Raw genomic sequence first — 22205 nt, forward strand, 5'->3', positions numbered from 1 at the left:
AACTTGCATATTCATAAGCATGTGCACGAAATCATGTCCAATGATAACGTTTGTAACGTAGCAGGTTTGGTTGAAACTTTAAATGGCGTCGTTGGTGACGATGCTGACCCGGGATCTCCCTGCCCGCTTTAACAATTTCTTTCCGAAAATCAGTGACTGTTAGCCTTTGATAACTTAATGAGCGTGAAATAAATAACAAGGTCAAGGATGACAGTTCAGTTGAATCGGAAAACGACAATATAAACTTAACTGGATTATAGAAAGTATCTTATTATTTATTAAATGAACCTCACCATTCTAAGTTCAAAAATATTGCAGCTGTCATCAAACAGGTTTTAAGATAATATATTCTCAAACGTCTGTATCTAACTCGGTGATTTGATTAATTATACTTAAAATATACAGGAAAAATAAATGAGATCATCATATTCTGGAAGCAGTTTATTAAATAAAAAAGATACCCGATATATGTAGCCTTAGTGTTCAAAACTATATTTTGGCCATTGGGATGGCAGTCCTTTTCAAATCTGGTATACATTTATTAAGGTAAATCAGCATTCAGTAGTTATTGATTTAATGAAGTGAATCACTAGGTTTGAACAGAAGCTGGGTCAGTTGAAAAAAATATCATCTCAAACACTAAGCTGCTAAATGGTGTGTCTGTCACATTAAGAGATATTATTTTGGTAAATTCAAACAAATAAACTCTAACCATAACATAAACATAACATAAAATAGTTAATGATTGTTGACAAACTGTATTCATGTGCAGTATATATAGCTAATGAAGTGAATGTCACTGATCTGTATAAATAATCAAATTCATCATAGCTGATCATGTTTAATGTGAACTTCAAATATTTTGACTCCTGTTTTCTTTTTTCTTAACATATTGGTTTACATAATGGTTGCTGTAATGAGGCAGCCAGAGTCCCAGTTGTTCTGCACTTCCATAGTGTACCTTAAAAATGAATTGAAAGAATAGTTGAATAAATAAATTCTTGATAAATGCTTAGCTACAACAGTGTTGTGTTTTGGATTCTAAGTAATAAAAAATGTTAAGTCATCTAATATGATTTACTTTAAATTTCTGCACTGATTTCCCTCTTTGACAGAGTGAAAGAATAATACTTAACAATAATATTTCCAGACTTGAAATGTAATATCATTCAATTTTTTACAAAAAAAGCTGTTTTTATCTTTACACAAATATTGCAAAAACATGGAATCCAAAGATGTTTTAATCAGTAACTTCAAGTAGTATTATATCTACCTATTTTCTATTCCTTAAATAAAATTAAAAGAAAGTTTGATGAAAATTTTAATTGAATATGTATTTACCTGTTCTGTTTGTGTCTAAGGATTACCATATGGATATGGTAAATACAGGAACACCTTCTTCTCAGACTTTTAGACAGCTAGACTTCCTGAATTGTTCAACTAAAAGCAATAAGTTGTTAAAAACAAACACACATTCATTTCACTTCATGTCAATGTAACATTAGTTAGTAACTTATTCTGCACACAAGAACATGTAGATAAAAAATGTATTCTTTAAATAAGCAGTGAAATTATAATTACTTGTTTTAATATTAGTGTATGTCTATTTTTTAAGAATGTATTATTGTGGACAAGTACATCAGTAACATTCATCAATGGGACAAGATTAAATACACTTGGAGAGTACTGTATTGCATTTATCAAAGTACAAATACAATGAACAGTTACACACAGGTTAAGCAGCACTTACCATCCATGATACCTGATACAGGAACTGCTAAGATATACGTCTGTTCTGTATGTTGTAACCCACAGTTTTTCTCTAGCCAGCCAATCAGGGCACTGCTTGCAGCGCCCTCTCATTCTGTGATCACGTGGTAGTCATGTGATCACAACAACTGTTAAAATAATCTAAACATTATAAACATATTCAAATGTTAACTCAACCAGGGAAGATAGCTCAGACCATATTTGTTTCAAACTCTATGAAATGACAGTGTAAAAGCTTCAATTTAAGGAATTTTTAAATTAATCTACAACTGCTAGTAAATACCAATAAACTCTGCTTGTATCCTGGATGGGGGTCATCTGGTTTCAAATCCTTTATGATATCTGTATTGTAGGATATCCGTTTGGGGAAGAGAACTCAAAGACTCATATTTAAACTGTAAAAAAATAAAATTACATGGTTATTAATAAAATTCAGCTTATTTATTCAATAGTATTCATCTATGACTGTCATAAATTATAATTATAAAACATTTTGTTAAATTCGTTGTATTGCTTCAAATGGGCAATATCGGATTCTTAGAAAGGGACTGTATGATATTGTATTGGTATTTGAAGTGTTTCAATATATTTCAGCATTCTTTACATGCTCAATGGTGGTTATCTTAAAGATGCATTGATTTAAAATTTAAAGCAATTATAAACACGTTTTCTTATCAAAACAATTGTATTTGATTTGAGTATCTATGTTAATATTGACCTGATGCAGACAATTCAGTATTGAATTTAATAAATGAACAAAATAACTGTGCTGCAAATTGTTTCCAAATGTTTTACTTTCAAATTTGCCATTCAAGCCGATTTACTTTTCAGGACCATTCTGTAAAAGTATCGGTCTAGCATTACTTATTAAAAAATGTATCGCAAAAAACAATAGATGTATGTTTAGTTTTGTGTTTGTTTTGTCAATAATTTGGCGTATGATGGGTCCTAGCCAGGCGCTTTTTAAACAGATGCTCCTTTTCATATTTGGCTTCTGGAATTGTCCATGAAGTCTGCACTATTACATTTACTTTCTCGGTAGGATCCCGAGAAATAACAATCGCATGCACTAAGTAGAAATATATACTCGAAATAGGGCAAATATCTACAAATTGCTTCAGTTTATGTTTGTGACTTAGACTTTGTTAAAAATTATTTATATTATAGATATGTGAAAACATTTGAAAATTAAGTTTTCTGAGGCTGAGCCCGAGATTCTGTCTCAAGACCAAGCTCCAGTTTACATGAGCTATTAACGGAAAGGTAAGTCAATTCAATACACTGCAAATATCTTCGTAATTTCTATTATAATGAAATTGTACATTGTGCTATGATTTGTTAAAATCGTTTTCTAAAATATTTATGGCGAATGTGAGTTCTGATTAAAACAGCAGACGTTTTGAGAAACAAACACAATCTGTTTGGAATTGCAAACATCTACAGTCAGTTTATTTATTTTAACAACTAGTATATATATACAAAATAATATTCAATATGCACACACAACAAACTGACAATTTTCCATTGAAATTCACATGTTCTGTTACATACATGTATAATGTTGATAATACAAAAAAATCACAAAAGCATTACTTTTGAAAAACTGAATTTATATATATATATATTTAAATAACAACTCAATACTAATACAAATGATGTGATGTAAAGGTATTTTGATATGCAATCTATTTTATACTTTTTGTATGTTATTTGACTTTTCTTTATCATCAATACGCAGATATTTATATTTATATTTCGGCTACATAAAATGTGTTTAATAATAGTGTATATGTAGTTATAATTAGTCACTGGTGGGATCCTAATTGTAATCGGCACTAGTTCATACAGTCTATCCGCTTAATAACTTGTTTAAATTGAGTTTTATCATTTATCAATTGCTTAATCACTTACAAAACTACAATTGCGGTTTCACCACACTGCTGGATATTGTGTTGACTTAAAGGTATTCTGTTGCACCATCATTTTGTCATTTTGTCAGTTGGGTAATAAAGGCGTGATTTAGCTTTCGACAAAAAAGCTTTGCGTTTTACATTGTTTAAATATGTGCTAAAAATTAAACGTCAAGCTTTCGATGATGTTTTAACCATTGCATTTTTTTTTTGAAATCACATTTCTCATTCAGTTAAAATGTATAATATCGTAAGTACTTTCAAAGGTGAATATCAAGAAGTTAACTTTCGTAAACATTTTATTTTGGATGTCTATCTAAATATCAATCAAAAACCATTACAAGGACAAATAACGCAACTCAAGTCTCGAGTGTTTTGTCATAAATTCATGGACACCCGACACTCTTGAAATGAGACATATAATCAACTTTATTTAAATACGTTCATACACTTTCTTGTGATGCTCACAATGCTTGTTTTCAATTCAATGCTTTCATTATTTATACTTTAATCGATACCACTGTATTGACTTTAAGAGTCCATAAATGAAGTTGGTTTACAATATGCTTATAGTTTAAATTGGTTTCGGTTGGGATCCCTGGCATCAAAAGTCATTTAATGAATCCATTGACTTATAATTAGGTTAGATGGGATCCCGAGAATGAAGTGTCATTTAATGAATCCATATTGTTATAACTAGGTTAAATGGGATTCCGGTGGTTAGAGGCACTCGTCTATATTTTATAATGCCGAGACGACTCCTTCTTTGCTCACACCAAGCGTCTATATACACATACTCATCTGAAAATGATTTTATATACTGAAGTCTAAACCATACTTTTATCAAATTGAACATTTTAAAGGGCTCACAAAACGAGTTGGAAAAATATTTGATTTGTATAACAATGAAAAAAAAGCTTTTATGAATTGTTTTTTCTATCATTAGCTACCTGGCCATTAACATCTAGGCTAAAAGTGCAAGCATTTCGTTCATATGTTTTTATTTGTACACTTATGAAATGCTTTCCTTTTTGTTTTGATCATTAATGTGAAATGCGTTATACTTGATAATGCATTTTTACGTTAACACAGTTTTGTATTTGCCCTTAAACATTCTTAAACGCTAAAACCTTGAACTAGTGAAATAATTCTCAAATAAACTTACGCTACTAAAAACCTCCCATTGTTCCTAAGTTTTTTAATGACGTTCTTAAGGTACATAAAGGAGAAATGATTTTGTCATTCTTTCAAGACGTTGGTAATGATGTTAAACTATGATTATCCGTGATCGCATGAAATATATTTTAAAATAAATGTTTTTTTTTAACGCGTTAAGCACAAAACATTAGCTTCCGAACTGAAATATGAAAACCTGCGATCTTATATTTTTTCAACTGTCTGTTATCACTAGTTTGCAGATATTTACGCCACAAATGCTTTTTTCAAAACAAAAAAAATATGTGAGAGTGCAGCTTAAAGCGAGTTAGTATTTGTAAGATTGCAGCTAAAGTTTTTGTTCTATACTGCAATTGAAATCGGTCCTGAAATTATTATTGGCATTTTTTAATAACAATAAATCCTTTTCTTATTTTACGCATCGAACAATTTTAGCATGCTACATAAATGATATTGGGTTACCCAAACTATAATCATTGTTCATTGTATACCTCAACACAGTTCAAAATCAACTGATCAATTCACAAAGCCTGTCAAACGTGATATTGATCTTTACCAATCGATATATCATAAATTTTAAGCCTAAGGTAGGAATAAAGATCTTAAACATTATTTGCGTCGCTGCCGTTTGATGCGGACAGGAAATATTGTGAGTAATTAAACAAATTGTTTTGATGATGTTGGATTTTGGTGATAGCTTTTTAATGTTTGAATCTCAAACAACTATTGTGTTAATGTATATTTCTACTGATTGATTATCTAAACAAATATGTAAATATAATAGATGTTAATTGCACGAATTATTTCTAAATATGATAACATTATGAAAACGAAATGCGAATTCATACGATTTCTAAATGATTGTTACAAATGAATTAAAAAAAATGATTTAATTAACGTGTGTACAGAGAACGGATCATTCTCACGTATAACTGCGCGTATTATAAATTTAAAGGAACATCTGTATTGAAAATATTACAAAGATGTGACTGCGCCTTTCAAAATATTACGACGTACTTTTAATAATGCTTACGTTTGATAGAGTTTCTATGGATTATTTTGTCATTGTTTTCATATTTGATTTGCGTTTTATCTAGTGGCTTATTAACAATTATATTAGTCCATCCATTTATATATGTGTATTTTGAGGGGTGGGTGGTTCACACCAAAAAGTGTTTAATTTTTCTCGAAGCATTATTGCCATTGCAATGATTTTGTAGTTTGCGTGTCAAAACATTTAGTCAGATTTTTGGATTCATGTGGCACTTTTAACCCATTAAAAAGTTCTAGATTAAATGTCATAGTTCTTGTCATTTCCCATTGTTTACGTTATTTAAACAGTTTGAGAATAGTTAAATGTAACTTAAAGCATTACAATTATATCTTTTTGTTATTTCTATGATGTTGACGATGTTTCAATACAGTAACTATATATCAAATAATAAATTCACTAGAGGATCAGATGGTGGGGACAAATTCGGCGCCCTGCCCTTCTCCTCCACTATATATTTAAGTAACGCTTCAATTTCAACATGGTTGAAAAGAGTTAGCACCTTAAACAACCTCAAATTCTTGACCGCTGGAAATTGATTTGTACAAATAAGTGGCCGTTACTGTATCTAAATATAGGAATTATATCACCTTCGTCATAATCATGGACAACCAGACGCCGGGAAAACCAATAAATGTAGTCTGTTAATAGATTTTCAAATTCAAGGTGTTACTATTTATATGGTAAATTGTATTGACTACAAAAGGTTAACAAGCGTATGAATTTGACCTATTAAACAATCTAAAAAGAAAAACATGAAACAAAAATAATTTTAGAAACGATAGTTATGCTTTAACCGTTTGAGTCACATCCCGCGAGTTTAAGCCATAGAACAAGCATTGACTTGTATTGATTGGCAGTCAAATGACAACCACGAAAGCATTAGTAGTTATAGTACTAGTAGTAGTAGTAGTAGTAGTAGTAGTAGTAGTAGTAGTAGTAGTAGTAGTAGTAGTAGTAGTAGTAGTAGTAGTAGTAGTAGTAGTAGTAGTAGTAGTAGTAGTAGTAGTGGTAGTAGTAGTAGTAGTAGTAGTAATAGTAGAAGTAGTAGTAGTAGTAGTAGTAGTAGTAGTAGTAGTAGTAGTAGTATTAGTAGTAGTAGTAGTAGTAGTAGTAGTAGTAGTAGTAGTAGTAGTAGTAGTAGTAGTAGTAGTAGTAGTAGTAATAGTAGAAGTAGTAGTAGTAGTAGTAGTAGTAGTAGTAGTAGTAGTAGTAGTAGTAGTAGTAGTAGTAGTAGTAGTAGTAGTAGTAGTGGTAGTAGTGGTAGTAGTGGTAGTAGTAGTATGAGTTGTAGTAGTAGAAGTAGTAGTAGTAGTAGTAGTAGTAGTAGTAGTAGTAGTAGTAGTAATAGTAGTAGTAGTAGTAGTAGTAGTAGTAGTAGTAGTAGTAGTAGTAGTAGTAGTAGTAGTAGTAGTAGTAGTAGTAGTAGTAGTAGTAGTAGTAGTAGTAGTAGTAGTAGAATTAGTAGTAGTAGTAGTAGTAGTAGTAGTAGTAGTAGTAGTAGTAGTAGTAGTAGTAGTAGTAGTAGTAGTAGTTTAATTTTCCTGTGAACAAAATTGTTAAAAAGAAAGTCACGCTCGTCGCGACTACAGCCTTTAAACGCTTTCAATGATTTCGCTCTGTCAACTGTAAACAATACCATTGTATTTACTCTGGGATACCATGAATGAAGTGCATTTACATTCTACGTGTAGTTATAATAGGTGACATTTGGGAACCCATGAATGAAGTGTACTCCAATGTTCACATGTGGTTAAAATGAGGTTAGTTGGGTTCCCGGGAATTCAATGTGTTTTAATATACCCGTGTGGTTATAGGTAAGTCAGTAGATCTAAATTCTGTATCTGCGAGAAAACTCCGTCTCAAAATCCAATTTTATACGGATACATACTCATTTGAAAAGTATGTTGTAGTTTAACGTTTAAAACCTCACTTCCCTAATTTAAAATTTTGAAGACGCGTAACATAGGTTGATGTAAAATATGAAATAAACGCACGTTTAATCCCTCACTTATCATATTTAAAATTTTAAAGGCGCACAACTTAGGTTGATGAAAAATTTAAAGTATGCGCTGTGCAAATATGAAAAAGTATTTGCCTCTGAATGTTTTTCAATAGCTACCTAGCCTAGCCTTTCACTGTTAAACGGCGCTAATACGCTTTATTTGTAGAATACTCAAACTTGTTTTGTTTTGTTTTGATCATTAAACTGAACTATGTAAAATAAGATGACGCATTTTTTGCTAAAAAAATCAGCCCTAAATTATTATTTTTTACGATACATGCAATTCTTTTATATATTTACGACGACCTTATACCATTGTTACAATAATTTTGGTAGAAGTAATTAAAGAACCTGGGAGACAAATAAGTTTGTCAATTCATTGAGAGGTTTGTTATGGTTTAAATGATGCTTTGTGAACCCTTGAAATATGTTCTGAAATGGATTTTGTTTGAAATGCTACATAATTGTCCTAAGCAAAGTAATAATTGTAGCTTCAATTGTTGATTTTATCGAAAATCATATGACATAAAGAACAGTTAGCTTAATATATCTGTTCCGGTATATTTTGACATATTCTTATTCAAATCGTAACACACTTTTAAATTGATACAATTATTGTGTAGTTTTACCTGACTTCACATAATTGTACATTGGGTAACTGTTTACACTTCAAAATCAAATACTCAATTATCAAACCTATTGAAACGTGACATTGATCTTTACAGATCGAAGTGTTATAAGCGATTTAGGTTGGAATTCAGATTTTAAATCATAAACAGTATTTGTTTCGCTTCTGATTGAGGTGGATAAGAAATATTGTGAGTAATTAATCATGTTTTTATATATAATGTTAGATGTTTGTAGTTGTTTTGTTTAATGTTTGAATCTCAAATAACTATTGTTTTCAAATGATGTATATTACTATGGATTGCTTTAAATATCTTAACAATAAGTTAAACATATTAAATGTGTATTGCACCAATTATTCCTTGATATGGTAACATTATGTTAAAGAAAATGAAAATTTATACGACTTCAAAATAATCTTTACAAATGAATTAAAAAGATGATTTAAGTAACGCATTTCTAACAATTTGACCGCGCCCTTTCTCTCGTCTAAGTAAATTAGTACGACTTACTTTCATCTAGTTAATTGTTGATATAGTTTGTATGGATAATGTTGTCAATAGTTCATATTTGATTTAGTTAATGAAGGTTTTCGGGGGCAGGTAGTGGGGAATATGATTGTATATGTTATATTGTTTTCTGAAAGATAATTTTCATGGCAAATATTTTGTAATTTGCCTGTCAGCACATTTGGTCAGACTTAAGGGTTCAGTTGAATGAATGATCGAATTATAAAGCTCCAGGTAAAAACTCATCTTGCGACATTATTACAAATAGTTCACTAAATTTAGAAAAAAAAATATATATAGGAGTAATACATAACAAACTAAAACTTCGGTGTTTTCTTGAAAAGATAGATATTGGAGTAACTTGAATTAATTACTTTTTTTGAAGTTGCCGATGTTTAAATTCAGTTATTTAATACTATATACTGTATTCACTGATAGTGGGGAGACATCCGGCGTCCCGCCCCTTCTCTCCCGCATCTTAATCAATTATGCTGAAAAGGGGACTGCGTTGACTAAAAGACCCTGATTTAAATAAGTTACAGCACATAGTGCAAACGTCCTCAACCAACAGTAGGTTTTATTAAATTAACTGCACACTAGCAAGAAACGATTGAGATTAAAGAAAAGTTCCGATATTCTAGTACATATAGAGGTATCTGTCACTGTTTTGATACGAGCTTATTTTATCACAAATTCATCAATTCACATTGCCTTTCTATGGCAATGATAATTTCTTATCGGTTAGAATTGAGATACACTCACAATTTTTTTTGGATTCCATTTGATTTGCCTGTCAACATTTTAAAAAAGGAAATGTACACGTGTAGTTATAATAAGGAGAGATCGGATCCCGGTAATGAACTGTGTTTTGATATACCCATGTGATTATAATTAAGTAAGTTAGGATCCAGGTAATGTTATGTGTTTTAATATACCCGTGTGGTTATAACTGGGCAAGTTTGGATCCCGGGAATGAACTGTAATTTAATATACCTGTGTGGCTATAATTAGGTAAGTTGGGATCCCGGTCATGATCTGTGTTTTAGTATACCCGTGTAGTTACAAAAAGGTTAGTTGGTATCTCTGGAATGAACTGTGTTTTCATGTAGTTATAATTAGGTTATGTTTGGAACCCGGTGGTTATAGGGACTCGTCCATACATTTTTTCTGCAAGATTTCTCCGTGTTCAGAAACCAATTTTTTCAGGACACATGCTCATTTGAAAGAGTATTTTGTAGGGATGGCAACGAGTACCCGAGTACTCGAGTACTCGATCGAACGTCCGAGTACTCGAGTACCAAATCACTACTCGAGTACCCAAAAGAAATCTATAAAAATCACAAAATACACAATTTACAGACGAAGTAACGGATCTGGTAAATTGCCAAGAGGACAATTTACTGTCCCTCTAATCCCCGCTGTGTACACAATTGACCCTAATAAATTAGTTGAGAGTTACAAACTGTCAGCAAAGGGCCCCTATTTCCAATTATCACTGATGTCAATAAGCGAGGATTTGATAGCTAAATTTTCACCTACACAACTCTATTGTTTACCAATTAAGAGTCCTTTCACTAAAGAATGGACGCTAACGAGCGAACGTAAAGCGATCGTTACGAGGATTGATTTCTTAATGGGCGTATTTTAACTATTTTTGCAATGATTATCATAATTGATTGGTTGATATCTTAAATCAAGAATTATGAATATTAATGAGGTAAACAACAATAATACAGTACGAAGTAATTCGTTCTTCATTTTTATGTAAGCTATTAATTTTTGTTCATTGTAATTTTGATTGATGCTCATTATAAATCTTGACTATCTAGACGCTCGAATAAAGTCCGGGTTTAACTTTCTAGCTTTATTGTAGATAATTTGCAGTGCATATTTATATGTAAAATAATTAATATAAAATGAAAAAAGACAAAATTAAAAGCATCAAACAGTATTTGCTCTCTTTTTATTTAATTTCCTGTTAAAGTAAATAATGAAAGTCTAATTTAAAGATGAAAATGACCAATAATACGACAAACGTGCATTATATACGCCATGAACGATACATGTATACACGATCTTGTCATTCCCACAAACAAATTTATTTTTTCCGGAGTACTCGATAGAAAGATTGTTCGAGTACCAAATTTTCTACTCGTTGCCATCGAAATTTGAGTTTACATCATCACTTATCAAGTAAATCAATTCAAAGGCTCACACTAAAGGTTGATGAAAATAAAGGATATGAATTTTGTACAAATGACAAAATATTAGCTTTATAAAAGCTCTTCCTTTATAAATAGGTACCTGACCATATATATTTCACAGTTAGAAAAGAGCCAACATATCAATGGTAATTGTTGAAACTGTCTTTATGAATAAATTCGCAATATTCTATATTTGATTTGCATTTCATCTAGTGTCTTACTTACCAGTTATGTTAAACTTCGGGAGGTGGGGCCACGACAAAAGGCAATACTATTTTTCGAGATACGATTGTAATGGCAACGCTGTAGTGTGCCTGTCTTAACTTTTAGCCAGACTTAAGGGTTCATTTGCAACTATGAACAAATTATCAAGTTTAAGGTAAAAGCTATTATTGCGACATCATTACAAAGTTTACTTAATATAAAGATGAGTATTTTTTCATAATAAAAGAGCATCTGTGTTTTCTTAAAAGAATTGATATTGCAATAATTTAAATCGTTTTACTATCTATGAGGTTGCCGATGTTTAAGTTAAGTTATTTTATACTAGATACTGTATTCACTAGCGGATCAGGTAGTGGGACACATCCGGTGTCCCGCCCCTCCCCTCTGAAGATCCAAGTAAAATGTACATGTCATTAAGGTTGATACTATGTAACACTTTCAATTTAAGTAATCAAACATAATAAAGCAAAAATTGTCCTGAGGTAGCACCTTAAACTCCACTAGCCTCACATTCAAGACCGCTGGAATTTGATATGTACATATGAGAGCACGTTACTGAATGCTAAATATAGGAATTATATCACAAGTCGTTGTAATCATGGAAAACCAGACACCTAAAAGAAAACCAGAGAGCGGGAAAACCAATATATCGTCACCTTAGTGCAAAAACTCAATAACTGCATATAGAAAAAGAAGCAGATATTGAGTTCTTGCACTAAGATGACGATATGTAGTTATTTTTAGATTTCCGATTCCATGTGTTACTATTTATACGTAAAAAATGTCAATATGTTTTGACTGAAAAAGAAAAATGAGCAGAAAATTATGTTTTTGACCTACTAAACAATTTACGATCGGAACAAGTGTTAAATAGAACACTTGTGTAATTAAACAACGGTTTTGGCTAATGATTTATGTGTAACTTCTGTGTTTTTATTTAAAATTGCAATGTTTAATATTGAAGTGTTACAGTCGAAGAAAATATTTTACAGTGGTATGAATCAGTCAACATGACATTAAGGAAACTAAATTAGAATTAAAATGCTTAGAAAGTACCCTAAAGGCACATTCGTTTTGGCTAATACTTGACATGTTCAAATGTTGAATTATATGTTTTTTGTGCAAAAAAATGACAACTGTGACTCACAGTCATAGTGCGAGTCATTTTTAATTATTATCATTTTTCACATCTATATTTACAACCATTATTAACATGCACTGATCTCAAACTTGTAGTTTAATGGCAAAGAAGCAATACGACGTTATTGTTGTTTGGATTTTCGCGTTTTGCTGCCAATTTTTATTTTAATAGTGGCCATGACGTTTCACCAGATGTGTTTTAGTCAATAAAGATATTACGTTAAATTGAGCCTATATGACCACAATATGATGATGTTATTCAGTTAATATTCTTAATGTACCTTCTTGTTCATTGTTATACTCCAGTATGATGCCTTAAATCCCACTAGACTTCGGAAATTCCACGGACATTTGTTTATTCGTCCGCCATCTTGAATAAACCGGGTCATTTTGGGTCAGGTCATAAACACATTGTATTTTAATGTTTCTATTTAAAGAGTTTATGATATAAGATAGTTTAAAATTATTTCGTAGTTCAAAGTATTGAACTCATTCTGTTTAGCAACAACGTATCATACATCAGCATTCAGTACGAAATATTTTTAGTTAAAAATACTGCGTCTGGTGCATTGATTTATATCCTGTAAGGTGATTTGGATGGCATTAGCGATGAAATTAATTAGTGAACTAGTGAAACACAGAGGTCGGTATTTGCGCATTGATATATTACTATGTTTATGCGTTTCAAGTTTTTTTTTGTAAATATTGCTTATGCTCATTTCTTAAACATATGGGGTTATCAAACGGTCCCTGGTATTGATTTGTTTTTAAGACTCTTATGATACGAAATTCATATCATAACTATGTGTAATCGAGGAAAACCAGACATCATTTGCTTCAGACAGCCGATGAAAGATTTCATGTTGTTATTTATAGATTTCCAAATCCTAGGTGTTATTGGTTTAAAGTAATGAATAAGATTGCAGAAGTTAACTAATAGGCAGAAGAGATATGTTTAACACCTGTTTGACTAAGCTGTTGTCTTTATGTACAAGTAAAGTTTAAAGACACTTATTTTGCTATTTATTTGAAAATAACAATTATGTCAATAATATGACAGCTCACGTCAACAGTAAGTTTCCAATATACTGCAAGACAGCAATATAAACAACACTTACTTTATCTTTTATATCGTTTATGTCATTGTTTTGCCATAGTTGTAACAAGCATGCAATAGCCGCTCTCAACGGTACATGCGGTTACCAGGTATCAACTGTTGTCAAAAAATTAGCTTTTTGGTCGTTTTCGTTAACTACAAATACCTGAAATTTAAAAACATTATTTAGATGTTGTTTCTTTCACAAACACCGGATCAGACACAATAATTTAGCTTTTAAGGAGCAGTTTGAAAGATAAAGGAAGAAGGGGAATATTTTAAATTTCAATTAACATTTTGATATCAAAACGGAAGTCAATTATGGTCTTACAATATGTTAAATTTAGCTGTTAAAACTTGAAAATAATTATACATACTAGTATTCTAATTAATTATCGTTTATAATTAATCTTATTTTAATTTTTTGAAATAATTCACTCTCATTAGGCTTAGAAAGGAATATAAGAAATAATTTTCTTAAATAAGAATAGATAAATGCAGAAAACGTCATATTTAATTTGACCTTACCAACAGTTTCAATAGTACAGTTTACAACCACATTTAATATGACGCATAACATTATTTTGTACAAAGTCGATCCCTTAGTTTCTAAGACCACACAAAGGTAAGGAAACAACATAACAACCTCATATTCGTGAATTATACTAAATGTAGCCACTTTTTTAATATTACTACCATGTGTCTTACGTACAGCTTCCAGTTTCTTTGTTTGCTTATGCATAGATTCTATTTCGATTTTTAGCGTATGTAAGTGTCCGTCTATTTATTAGCTTCCGTATAGCATTATTTTTTATAACTAAACTACATTTAATAGCCAACGTTATTGGATAGATATATTGCTCTTTTTATCATGAATTTGAAAATGCATCAGTTATATTTAGATCTCATACACTCTTTCAAAAATGCGATACGTGATACGTGTTTTATCTTTGTCCTTGTCTTTGTACTGTTATCAAACCAACTGCATTGTCATTGGGATTCAAGGAATGAAGTGCGTCGTAATATCTCTGTTTAGTTATAATAAGTTTCAACTGGGATACTTGTGGTAAAAGAAATTTGTCCTTAGTTTACATTACCGACAATATGAACTAGAATTTGTACTAGTAATTTATTTATCTATAACATTCTACCATTGCTACAAGACTTTTAGGAACAAACGGGATAAACAAGAATGTCGTTTCCTTGAGCCGTTCGTTATGATGGTAAATAAAGTTGCTTGGTGATCCCATGCATTTTCAGTATTATTTAAGATGGAGAGTGTTTTTTTCTGATAACAGAAGTGTAACCATAAGCACATAAATAATAGAACAATTGCAGCATAAACTGTTGTCAATATTGTAATAGAAATAGCCACAGCCGCCGCCTCAGTTCCAATAGTAGTCGTAGTAGTCGTATTATTATTATTATTATTAGTAGTAGTAGTAGTAGTAGTAGTAGTAGTAATATAAATGATAGGAGTAACGGTTGTAGTGGTAGTGGTAGAATAAGTAGTAGAAGAAGTAGTCGTAGTGTAGTTGTTTAGTAGTAGTAGTAGTAGTAGTAGTAGTAGTAGTAGTAGTAGTAGTAGTAGTAGTAGTAGTAGTAGTAGTAGTAATAGTAGTAGTAGTGGTGGTGGTGGTGGCGGCGGCGGCGGCGGCGGCGGCGGCGGCGGCGGCGGCGGCAGCAGCAGTAGTAGTAGTAGTAGTAGTAGTAGTAGCAGTAGTAGTTGTAGTAATAGTAGTAGTATTAATTAATTTGCATTACAAATCTGAACCAAAATATGTTATGCATGAAAACATACCTCACCTGTATTAAATATCATACACTAATTAAAATGGTCGCCTGCCAACAGTTTCCTTGTGATGTACTGTAGTCAATCGAAATCAGATATCGTTAGGCCATTTTTTGAAATGTCTTGTTCAAAGAATAAAATCCCCGGGTTGGTTACAATGTAGTACGTATCGTGTTACGCCGTTTAAAATAGTGCGTTTAGAAGACCACTTAAATAAAAACGATCATAATGTTGCACCGTTAATTGAAATTTAAAATCAAGACGAAGAATCTTAATTAGATATTGGTGACAATAAGTGGGAAATAAATAATTAATATAAATGAGTATGCTTAAAAGGTGTCTGCGTTAACTAAAATACCTTGCCTTACATACCTTACAGCAAGTAGTTTAAACGTCCTAAGCCAATAGTGTGTTTCATTCAATTAACTACACTCTAGCCAATAACGTTAGCGATTAAAGAAAGGTTCTTATATGCAAGTGCATATATGGTTGTCTGTCCTTGTTACGATATGAGCTATATACCAGATATGTATAATGTATTTGCGATGGGATCCCATGAATGAAGTGAATTTATATTCTGTGTGTAGTTACGATGGGTGTCAGTTAGGATCCCAGGAATAAAGTGTGTTTAAATGTACCCATGCTGTTCAAAATTAGGTAAGTTGGGATACAGGGAATGAACTTTGTTTAAATATACCCGTGTGATTATTATAAGGTTAGTTGGTATCCCGTTGTTTTGATTCACCGATGTAGTTATAATAAGGTAAGACTGAAGTGTGTTTTCATGTAAAGCGCACAATTAGCTTCGGTCATTACATCTTTTTCGTACTAATAATTTGAACTACAAATGGTTAAAATATGTTTGATAAAAATAAACTCCTAATTTACTCGACTTCCATAGACATGTTGTGAGATGTTCAAATGTAGATTGAAAAAAACAAGTTTCGATTTTACAATGAACATGAACTATGATTTGAAATCCATAATACTACCACCGCCTCTTCGACACTTCTGCTAAAATAGATTTAAGTTTTCAATTATGAATTATGATTGAATAAAGAACAATACAAACTATATGGACTCTTTGCTTCTTTATTGGAAATGTTTCCTGCCATTTGGTGGTCAGATTTTGGATGAAAGTTTCCATAGCAGTATTATTAAGTTATTTCTGAAATCACTTTTTCTTGTCATTTTGAGTAATATGAACGTGTGCTGAGACATATTAAAACTCATCATTGTGGTTTAAACGTCGTCATAACATAACTGGTTTTATTTTATAATCAATTCAGTTTAATATTGTTTTGTACTGTTCGCATTACTAATGTATCGCTGCTGACAGCAAGGTGCAAAAAATAACTGGGAATACTCATTACAGATGGCAAACCATTGGTGGAGCAACCTTGGACAACCAGAAGGGATGGACAGTTTAAACAGGATACTCAAGATGCGGACAGAACAAGTCAAGAGAATCAAAGAGGCAAAATGTAAGCAATCATTTTGAATGTTAACTGTCAGGTGAAAAGCATAATAGATGTATTCAGTCAAGTTGTGTGACATCCCTCCGGTTTATATCTGGGGAGATACTCGGTACGCGTAGGAGTAAAGAACAAAGTACGCACGATTTTTTTTCCCAAACCAAATTAGTCTTAGTAACTTTTAAAAGTTTTTTTACACTGATAATCAGGTTTGTTTTAAACATTATTCTTATTTACAGGTTTGTATCAGGTTTTATGCTTTTGTCTAAGTTCACCCTTTCCGACATCCGGAGAAAAACTAACACTTGAACGTCAAAATAGTTGCATTGCTTCCGCTGGTTTGAATTAGAAACGTGATATATGAACTTGGACAAGTGTTTCAATATATATTTTGAATATTCTTTACATTGCATCGATATGTTACTCTAAAGATGCAGTCTTATTCAAATTGTTATGGTATCATAAATTATTTTGAACACTATACATTAATTGTGTATTAAGAGTTGGAAAATTGCACATGCTTCTGCATTCTATTGAATTAATGGTCACTGAAAATGCACTGCAATTCTTTTCAAAAGTTTTACTTTCTCTAAAGCAAGCTCTTTGATATTTCATAACCGATCATGAAAACTACAATGTAAAGTTACCAACCATGTGACGACGCTCTAAATCGAATGCAATCGTTATATTGCATCTGTTAATACGGGCTCTAAACCGAGCGAAGCTCGGCAGAGCCCTATTAAGGTCACACATAGCACTACTTTCGTTCAAAAGTTGCACATACTATCAGCCTGAAAAAAAGACGTAAGGTGATGGAACCAGTATTTTTTTTCTGTTCGTAAACTATATTGAGCGCGTGCATGCCGGACACCAACGTCATCAGAGCGTGACGATACGGAAGAATGAAGTTTAAACTATGAGATGCGGCGAAATAGCGCCCTGCTAGTTATTAAAATAATTCAAAATATGCTTATAAGCAATTACTATGAATACTTTTGGTAAACTCAAAAACACAAATAAAACATATTTCTATAGACTTTCTGAGATACTGTGTTTTCATTTGTTTATTAAAGATATTCATTCGCATTGTTTACCATTCTATACGAAGGTCACACTTGACAGTTAGTAGTTGTCATTTTAGGCTTTACATTATCAATACTATTTAGATGTTTGACAGTTGTTGATCGGATAGAAATTGCGAAGAATTAATTCCTGTTGGATTACCGATTTAATTACGACCATTGATTATACCGGTACACATAGCAGAGCTTGTCACGTCAGCCAGTAGCCACAATAATGCGCGTTAAGGGAACAAAGACTCTGAAGCGGCTGTTTATATGGACTAGTCAGCCAGAAACAGTATGATTATTTTGTTAAAATGTAAAACCACTATTCAGTAAATCATACAATTAAGATATTAATTTCATAAACTTGTGATATGCGGTTGACCAGTTCAGAAATCGCTATGGCAGAGCGAGATATTGTCACTGAAAAGATGGATGGGGTGTACCGTCTGTGAACCTCAACAATGGATGAGTGAGATGTTTTGACTGAGATCAAGGGATGGGAACACCTTTCAATTACCAACACGCTGGTTGAGAGATTGAAACTAAAAAGATATACAGGAATTGTGTGACAGGTGAACTCTTGTGCCATGCAACACCACTTTTTTGTAAATTAAGTAGTCGGGCGGGGAGGGTGCGGGAGGCGTGTCCCCTCCTGCCAAGTAAAACCATGGCGGAGCGCAAGATTAAGACTGAAAAGATCAATGGACGGTTGCGGTCTGACAATATGTGAATGATAAAGATTGTGTGTAACATTAAAATATTTAATATGTAAAAATATACGACCAAAAGTGGATTATTTGTTTATTATATGTATCATAGAGTACACAGTGACAAACACATTTTTTATAATTCTCCGACCAAGAGATCACCCAAGGGACCGAATCGCCCCAATCAGATAGCTCGACTGGCCACAACTGCAGTCCAAATACCAGGTAACTGAAATGCAACACCACATTTCTGTGACAGATGTTATTAAATTAAGAAGTTGGAAGGGGAGGGTGCGGGAGGGATTTCCCCTCATGCCAAAAAAAACAACAACCATGACTGAAAAGATAAATGGACGGTTGCGGTCCAACACCATGGCTTTGTGAGCTATTGTGACTGTAAAGATGAATGGTTTTGCTTTGATCCACAGATTGTGTGAAAGATTGCAAATAAATAGTGCCTAGTGACCCCTCGTGCCAAGCAAAACTATGGGAGATTAGAGATTGTGACTGAATATGTTGAGAGGAAGGCTGACACCATAAGAGTGCAAGATTGTGATTGAAAGACAAATCGGCAAATGCGGGTTGATGGTTTTGCTGTGGGCCACAAATTGTGTGAAATATTGCAACTAAATAGTCAGTCCAGGGTGTGGAGAAGGCGAACCATCCTGCCAAACAACCTCCATGACTGAGTGAGAGTTGCCATACCCTTACAATGAAACAACATGGCTTTGTCAGAGAATCATCAAAACATTAGGTGCAACTCCATTTTTTCAATTTGCATTGCCGTTTAGTAATTTTTCACCCAAATGGTAAGTCAAACTGTACTGACTTGCTCACACTCAATTTCATGGTCAAGTTTGTTATAAAATTGCCATTGTGTCAAAATTTCTGCTTGTTAATAAGCAAAAAAGTCTAAATGAGACGCCTAAAGAAGTTTGTGTTGTTGACAGTAAATACTGTAAACACTCTCTGCGATTCACTCAAATCTGCATGCGATAATGCACCAGTCAATTATAACCCCCCTCCAGGTCTGGGGAATAGTGGGGACTTTGACATTTGGTCCAGCCAGCCCTGGCTAAAATACCCGCCCTGTGGGGACGAACAGATGGTAAGATCCCTGCCAAATGCCCCTGCACCCCAGGGACCCTAGGTAAGGCCCATTACCCGTTATATTTAAAGCGGAGACAAAACCACCGCATTCACCCGGCACTGAGGGCCACCTGAAAGGTAAACACACGGCCCATTTCCTCGTCTATCCCCTGTATACCCCCGGACCTGGGGGGGGGGGCATGGTTACAATTGACTAGTGCATAAGACCCAAGCTTCCCGGTAAATCTTAAGCGTAACGGACTTAAAAAGCTTGAACCTGTTATAAAATATTTCCATTAATTGGGGCAAAGAAACATGACATACAAAATAAAAAAGTCATGTACATACAGTGTACTAATGCTCAATAGCAATATGTTTGGTCATAAAGAAGTTGTGTTACTGTAGTTTAGATTTCAGTGTAAATCACTTGTAAATGGGATATGTAAGATTAGCACAAATTACATACTTTTTTTGTATTTCAGAATGCATCCATGCCACCTGGTTTTTGACATTACTGCTGTGGACAGATTTTCAGCAATGCAGGTATTGCCATATTATGTATTACTGGAGGCAATAAGTTTGGAAATAAACCAGACTTTTGTCAAGGTTTCCCTGAAATAAATTGCCAGTATGTTTCTTGCTCTTTGATATTAACATTCGCTTTTTATGAAATCATAATCAGTGTTTATTTCAATAGCTCATTGATGAACTGTTTCTTTCCGAATTGAATTTCTTTCATGCCGTTTTTGTTGCGGCTTTGAGATAATATCATTTTCTAATAAAACTGCTGACCTTCATTGGTCTTTGGACTGTATTGTGCATCTATTCGCACATTTTGTTTGCTCTTTTAAGCAAACATTGCATTAATTGCAAACAAGTATCACAACTTACTACACATGATGCAGAATTATGTTTCATTTAGTGTGCATATGATTTTTAGCTTATGAACATGAAAAACATCTACTTAAACAATCACAGCAACACAGTGAGATCCCTATCTAAAGAAATATTGCTACTTTTCATTCAATCATACTGACAATCATTCATGAATATATTCATTTACTTGAATTTATTATTATTATTATTATTTATTAATAATATATTGAAAAAAATCTGCATCTCAGCTCTGATGGCAAAAGCAATAAAAAGTGATAGGGGGATTGAGATAAGTACCTTTTCTCTTTATGCATTAAAGAAAAAACCTAAATACACTCAAAATGCCTTAAAGGGTACACCAGATTGGCACCAAAAAAATATTTTCTCTAGCGAATCTCGGTACAATTGTTTCATAAAATTTGATCAAAACGTTCAATCTGTGAGAGTGCAGCTTTAATAAATTAAAACACTAATTCATTGTTTATCTAATATAGCTAACCTGGTTACTGAAGCCACAGAGGTATTTTCAAGGACAAGAACCAATGCTGATCAAAACATGGTCTAGTGATGGAATTAGGATTTTTTAGAAAGGAATATTGTCTGCAAGTAAGAAAGATTTCTAAGAAAGTCTGGTTTAAAGGCTTTCAAAATGCATCTGGGTACTCGATTAGTAAAGATTAACCTTTGAGTTGTTAAAAAAGTTATTGCAAATCGTCCAAAAAACTATATATTTAATATTTTTTGTTATAAATATTTTGGAATTAATGAACTTTTCTGCACATTTATCGCATTAATGCACCAGTCAATTGTAACCTTGGACCCTCCGGGTCCAGTGGTAAACCGGGGATAGCCGGGGAAAAGGGCTGTGTTTTTACCATTCAGGTGTCACTGCAGTGCCGGGTGTATGCGGTGGTTTTGTCTTGGTGCAAAATATAGTAGTGCGGGGGGCATTTGGTGGGTATTTTAACATCATTTTTTCCCTGCAGGGCGGGGATTTTACCCTGGGTTGGCTGGACTGAAAGTCAAAGTCCCCGCTATTCCCCGGGCTTGAGTGGTGTTTACAATTGACTGGAGCATAATTCCTACATAAAAGGTTATGTATGTCTCAAATGAGTGTTTACAGGCATTTTTCATACTTTTACAGTAGAAGAAGATAGTCTTATTCTGTGTCAAACATTGATTTTTTGTGTCTTGCTTGCAGAATATGATGTGCCAATAAGCTCTTGTTTGCTGCGGCTTTTTGCCCATGGCAGTGGTCCTGCAATCTCGATCCAGGAGTTGCAGCTCTGAATCTAATATTTCAGAATGAAGATGTAAGTTAACTTTGTAGTACTTGTTTGTGTGTAAATGATTCCAAAGAGTGAGATTTATACTAATCAGGTGAAAATAAGCAACTTATAGACACTGGCTAAGAGCTGTTTTCTTAATTTAAGGCAAATCTAGCCTTCAAAACAGATACTTTAAGCATTTTTTTTAAACTTAGCAT

The 22205-nt window shown here is 32.8% G+C and overlaps 1 protein-coding gene and 1 long non-coding RNA gene across 13 annotated transcripts in view; one reads left to right on the top strand and one right to left on the bottom strand.

Annotated features, from left to right (window-relative positions):
- Window positions 1–22205, top strand: part of LOC128221325 (uncharacterized) — a 56916-nt gene that overhangs the window by 1076 nt on the left and 33635 nt on the right. For 3 of the 10 annotated variants that reach the window (XM_052929876.1, XM_052929882.1, XM_052929883.1), the window contains exons 1-2: window positions 4392–5505; window positions 16881–16989. In XM_052929876.1, the coding sequence (XP_052785836.1) occupies window positions 5488–5505; window positions 16881–16989 (127 nt within the window). In that variant the 5' untranslated portion in view covers window positions 4392–5487. Of the gene's footprint in view, window positions 1–2937; window positions 3034–3605; window positions 3734–4391; window positions 5506–14915; window positions 14937–16874; window positions 16990–20325; window positions 20387–21213; window positions 21326–21920; window positions 22033–22205 lie in introns of those variants that run through there. The other 7 variants (XM_052929884.1, XM_052929885.1, XM_052929879.1 and 4 more) reach the window with 6 other exon arrangements.
- LOC128221332 (uncharacterized) lies at window positions 437–15993 on the bottom strand. 3 transcript variants are annotated; one of them, XR_008258965.1, is made up of 5 exons: window positions 15878–15993; window positions 2054–2165; window positions 1751–1898; window positions 1342–1427; window positions 437–961 (listed from the first exon to the last, which is right to left on the bottom strand). It is a non-coding gene; the product is annotated as an uncharacterized LOC128221332 (long non-coding RNA). The 3 variants fall into 3 exon arrangements; XR_008258966.1 differs by lacking the exon at window positions 15878–15993 and adding an exon at window positions 15520–15791; XR_008258964.1 differs by lacking the exon at window positions 15878–15993 and adding an exon at window positions 13736–14140.

The sequence above is a fragment of the Mya arenaria genome, chromosome 16 (genome assembly GCF_026914265.1).
Source record: "Mya arenaria isolate MELC-2E11 chromosome 16, ASM2691426v1".
Classification (NCBI taxonomy): domain Eukaryota; kingdom Metazoa; phylum Mollusca; class Bivalvia; order Myida; family Myidae; genus Mya; species Mya arenaria.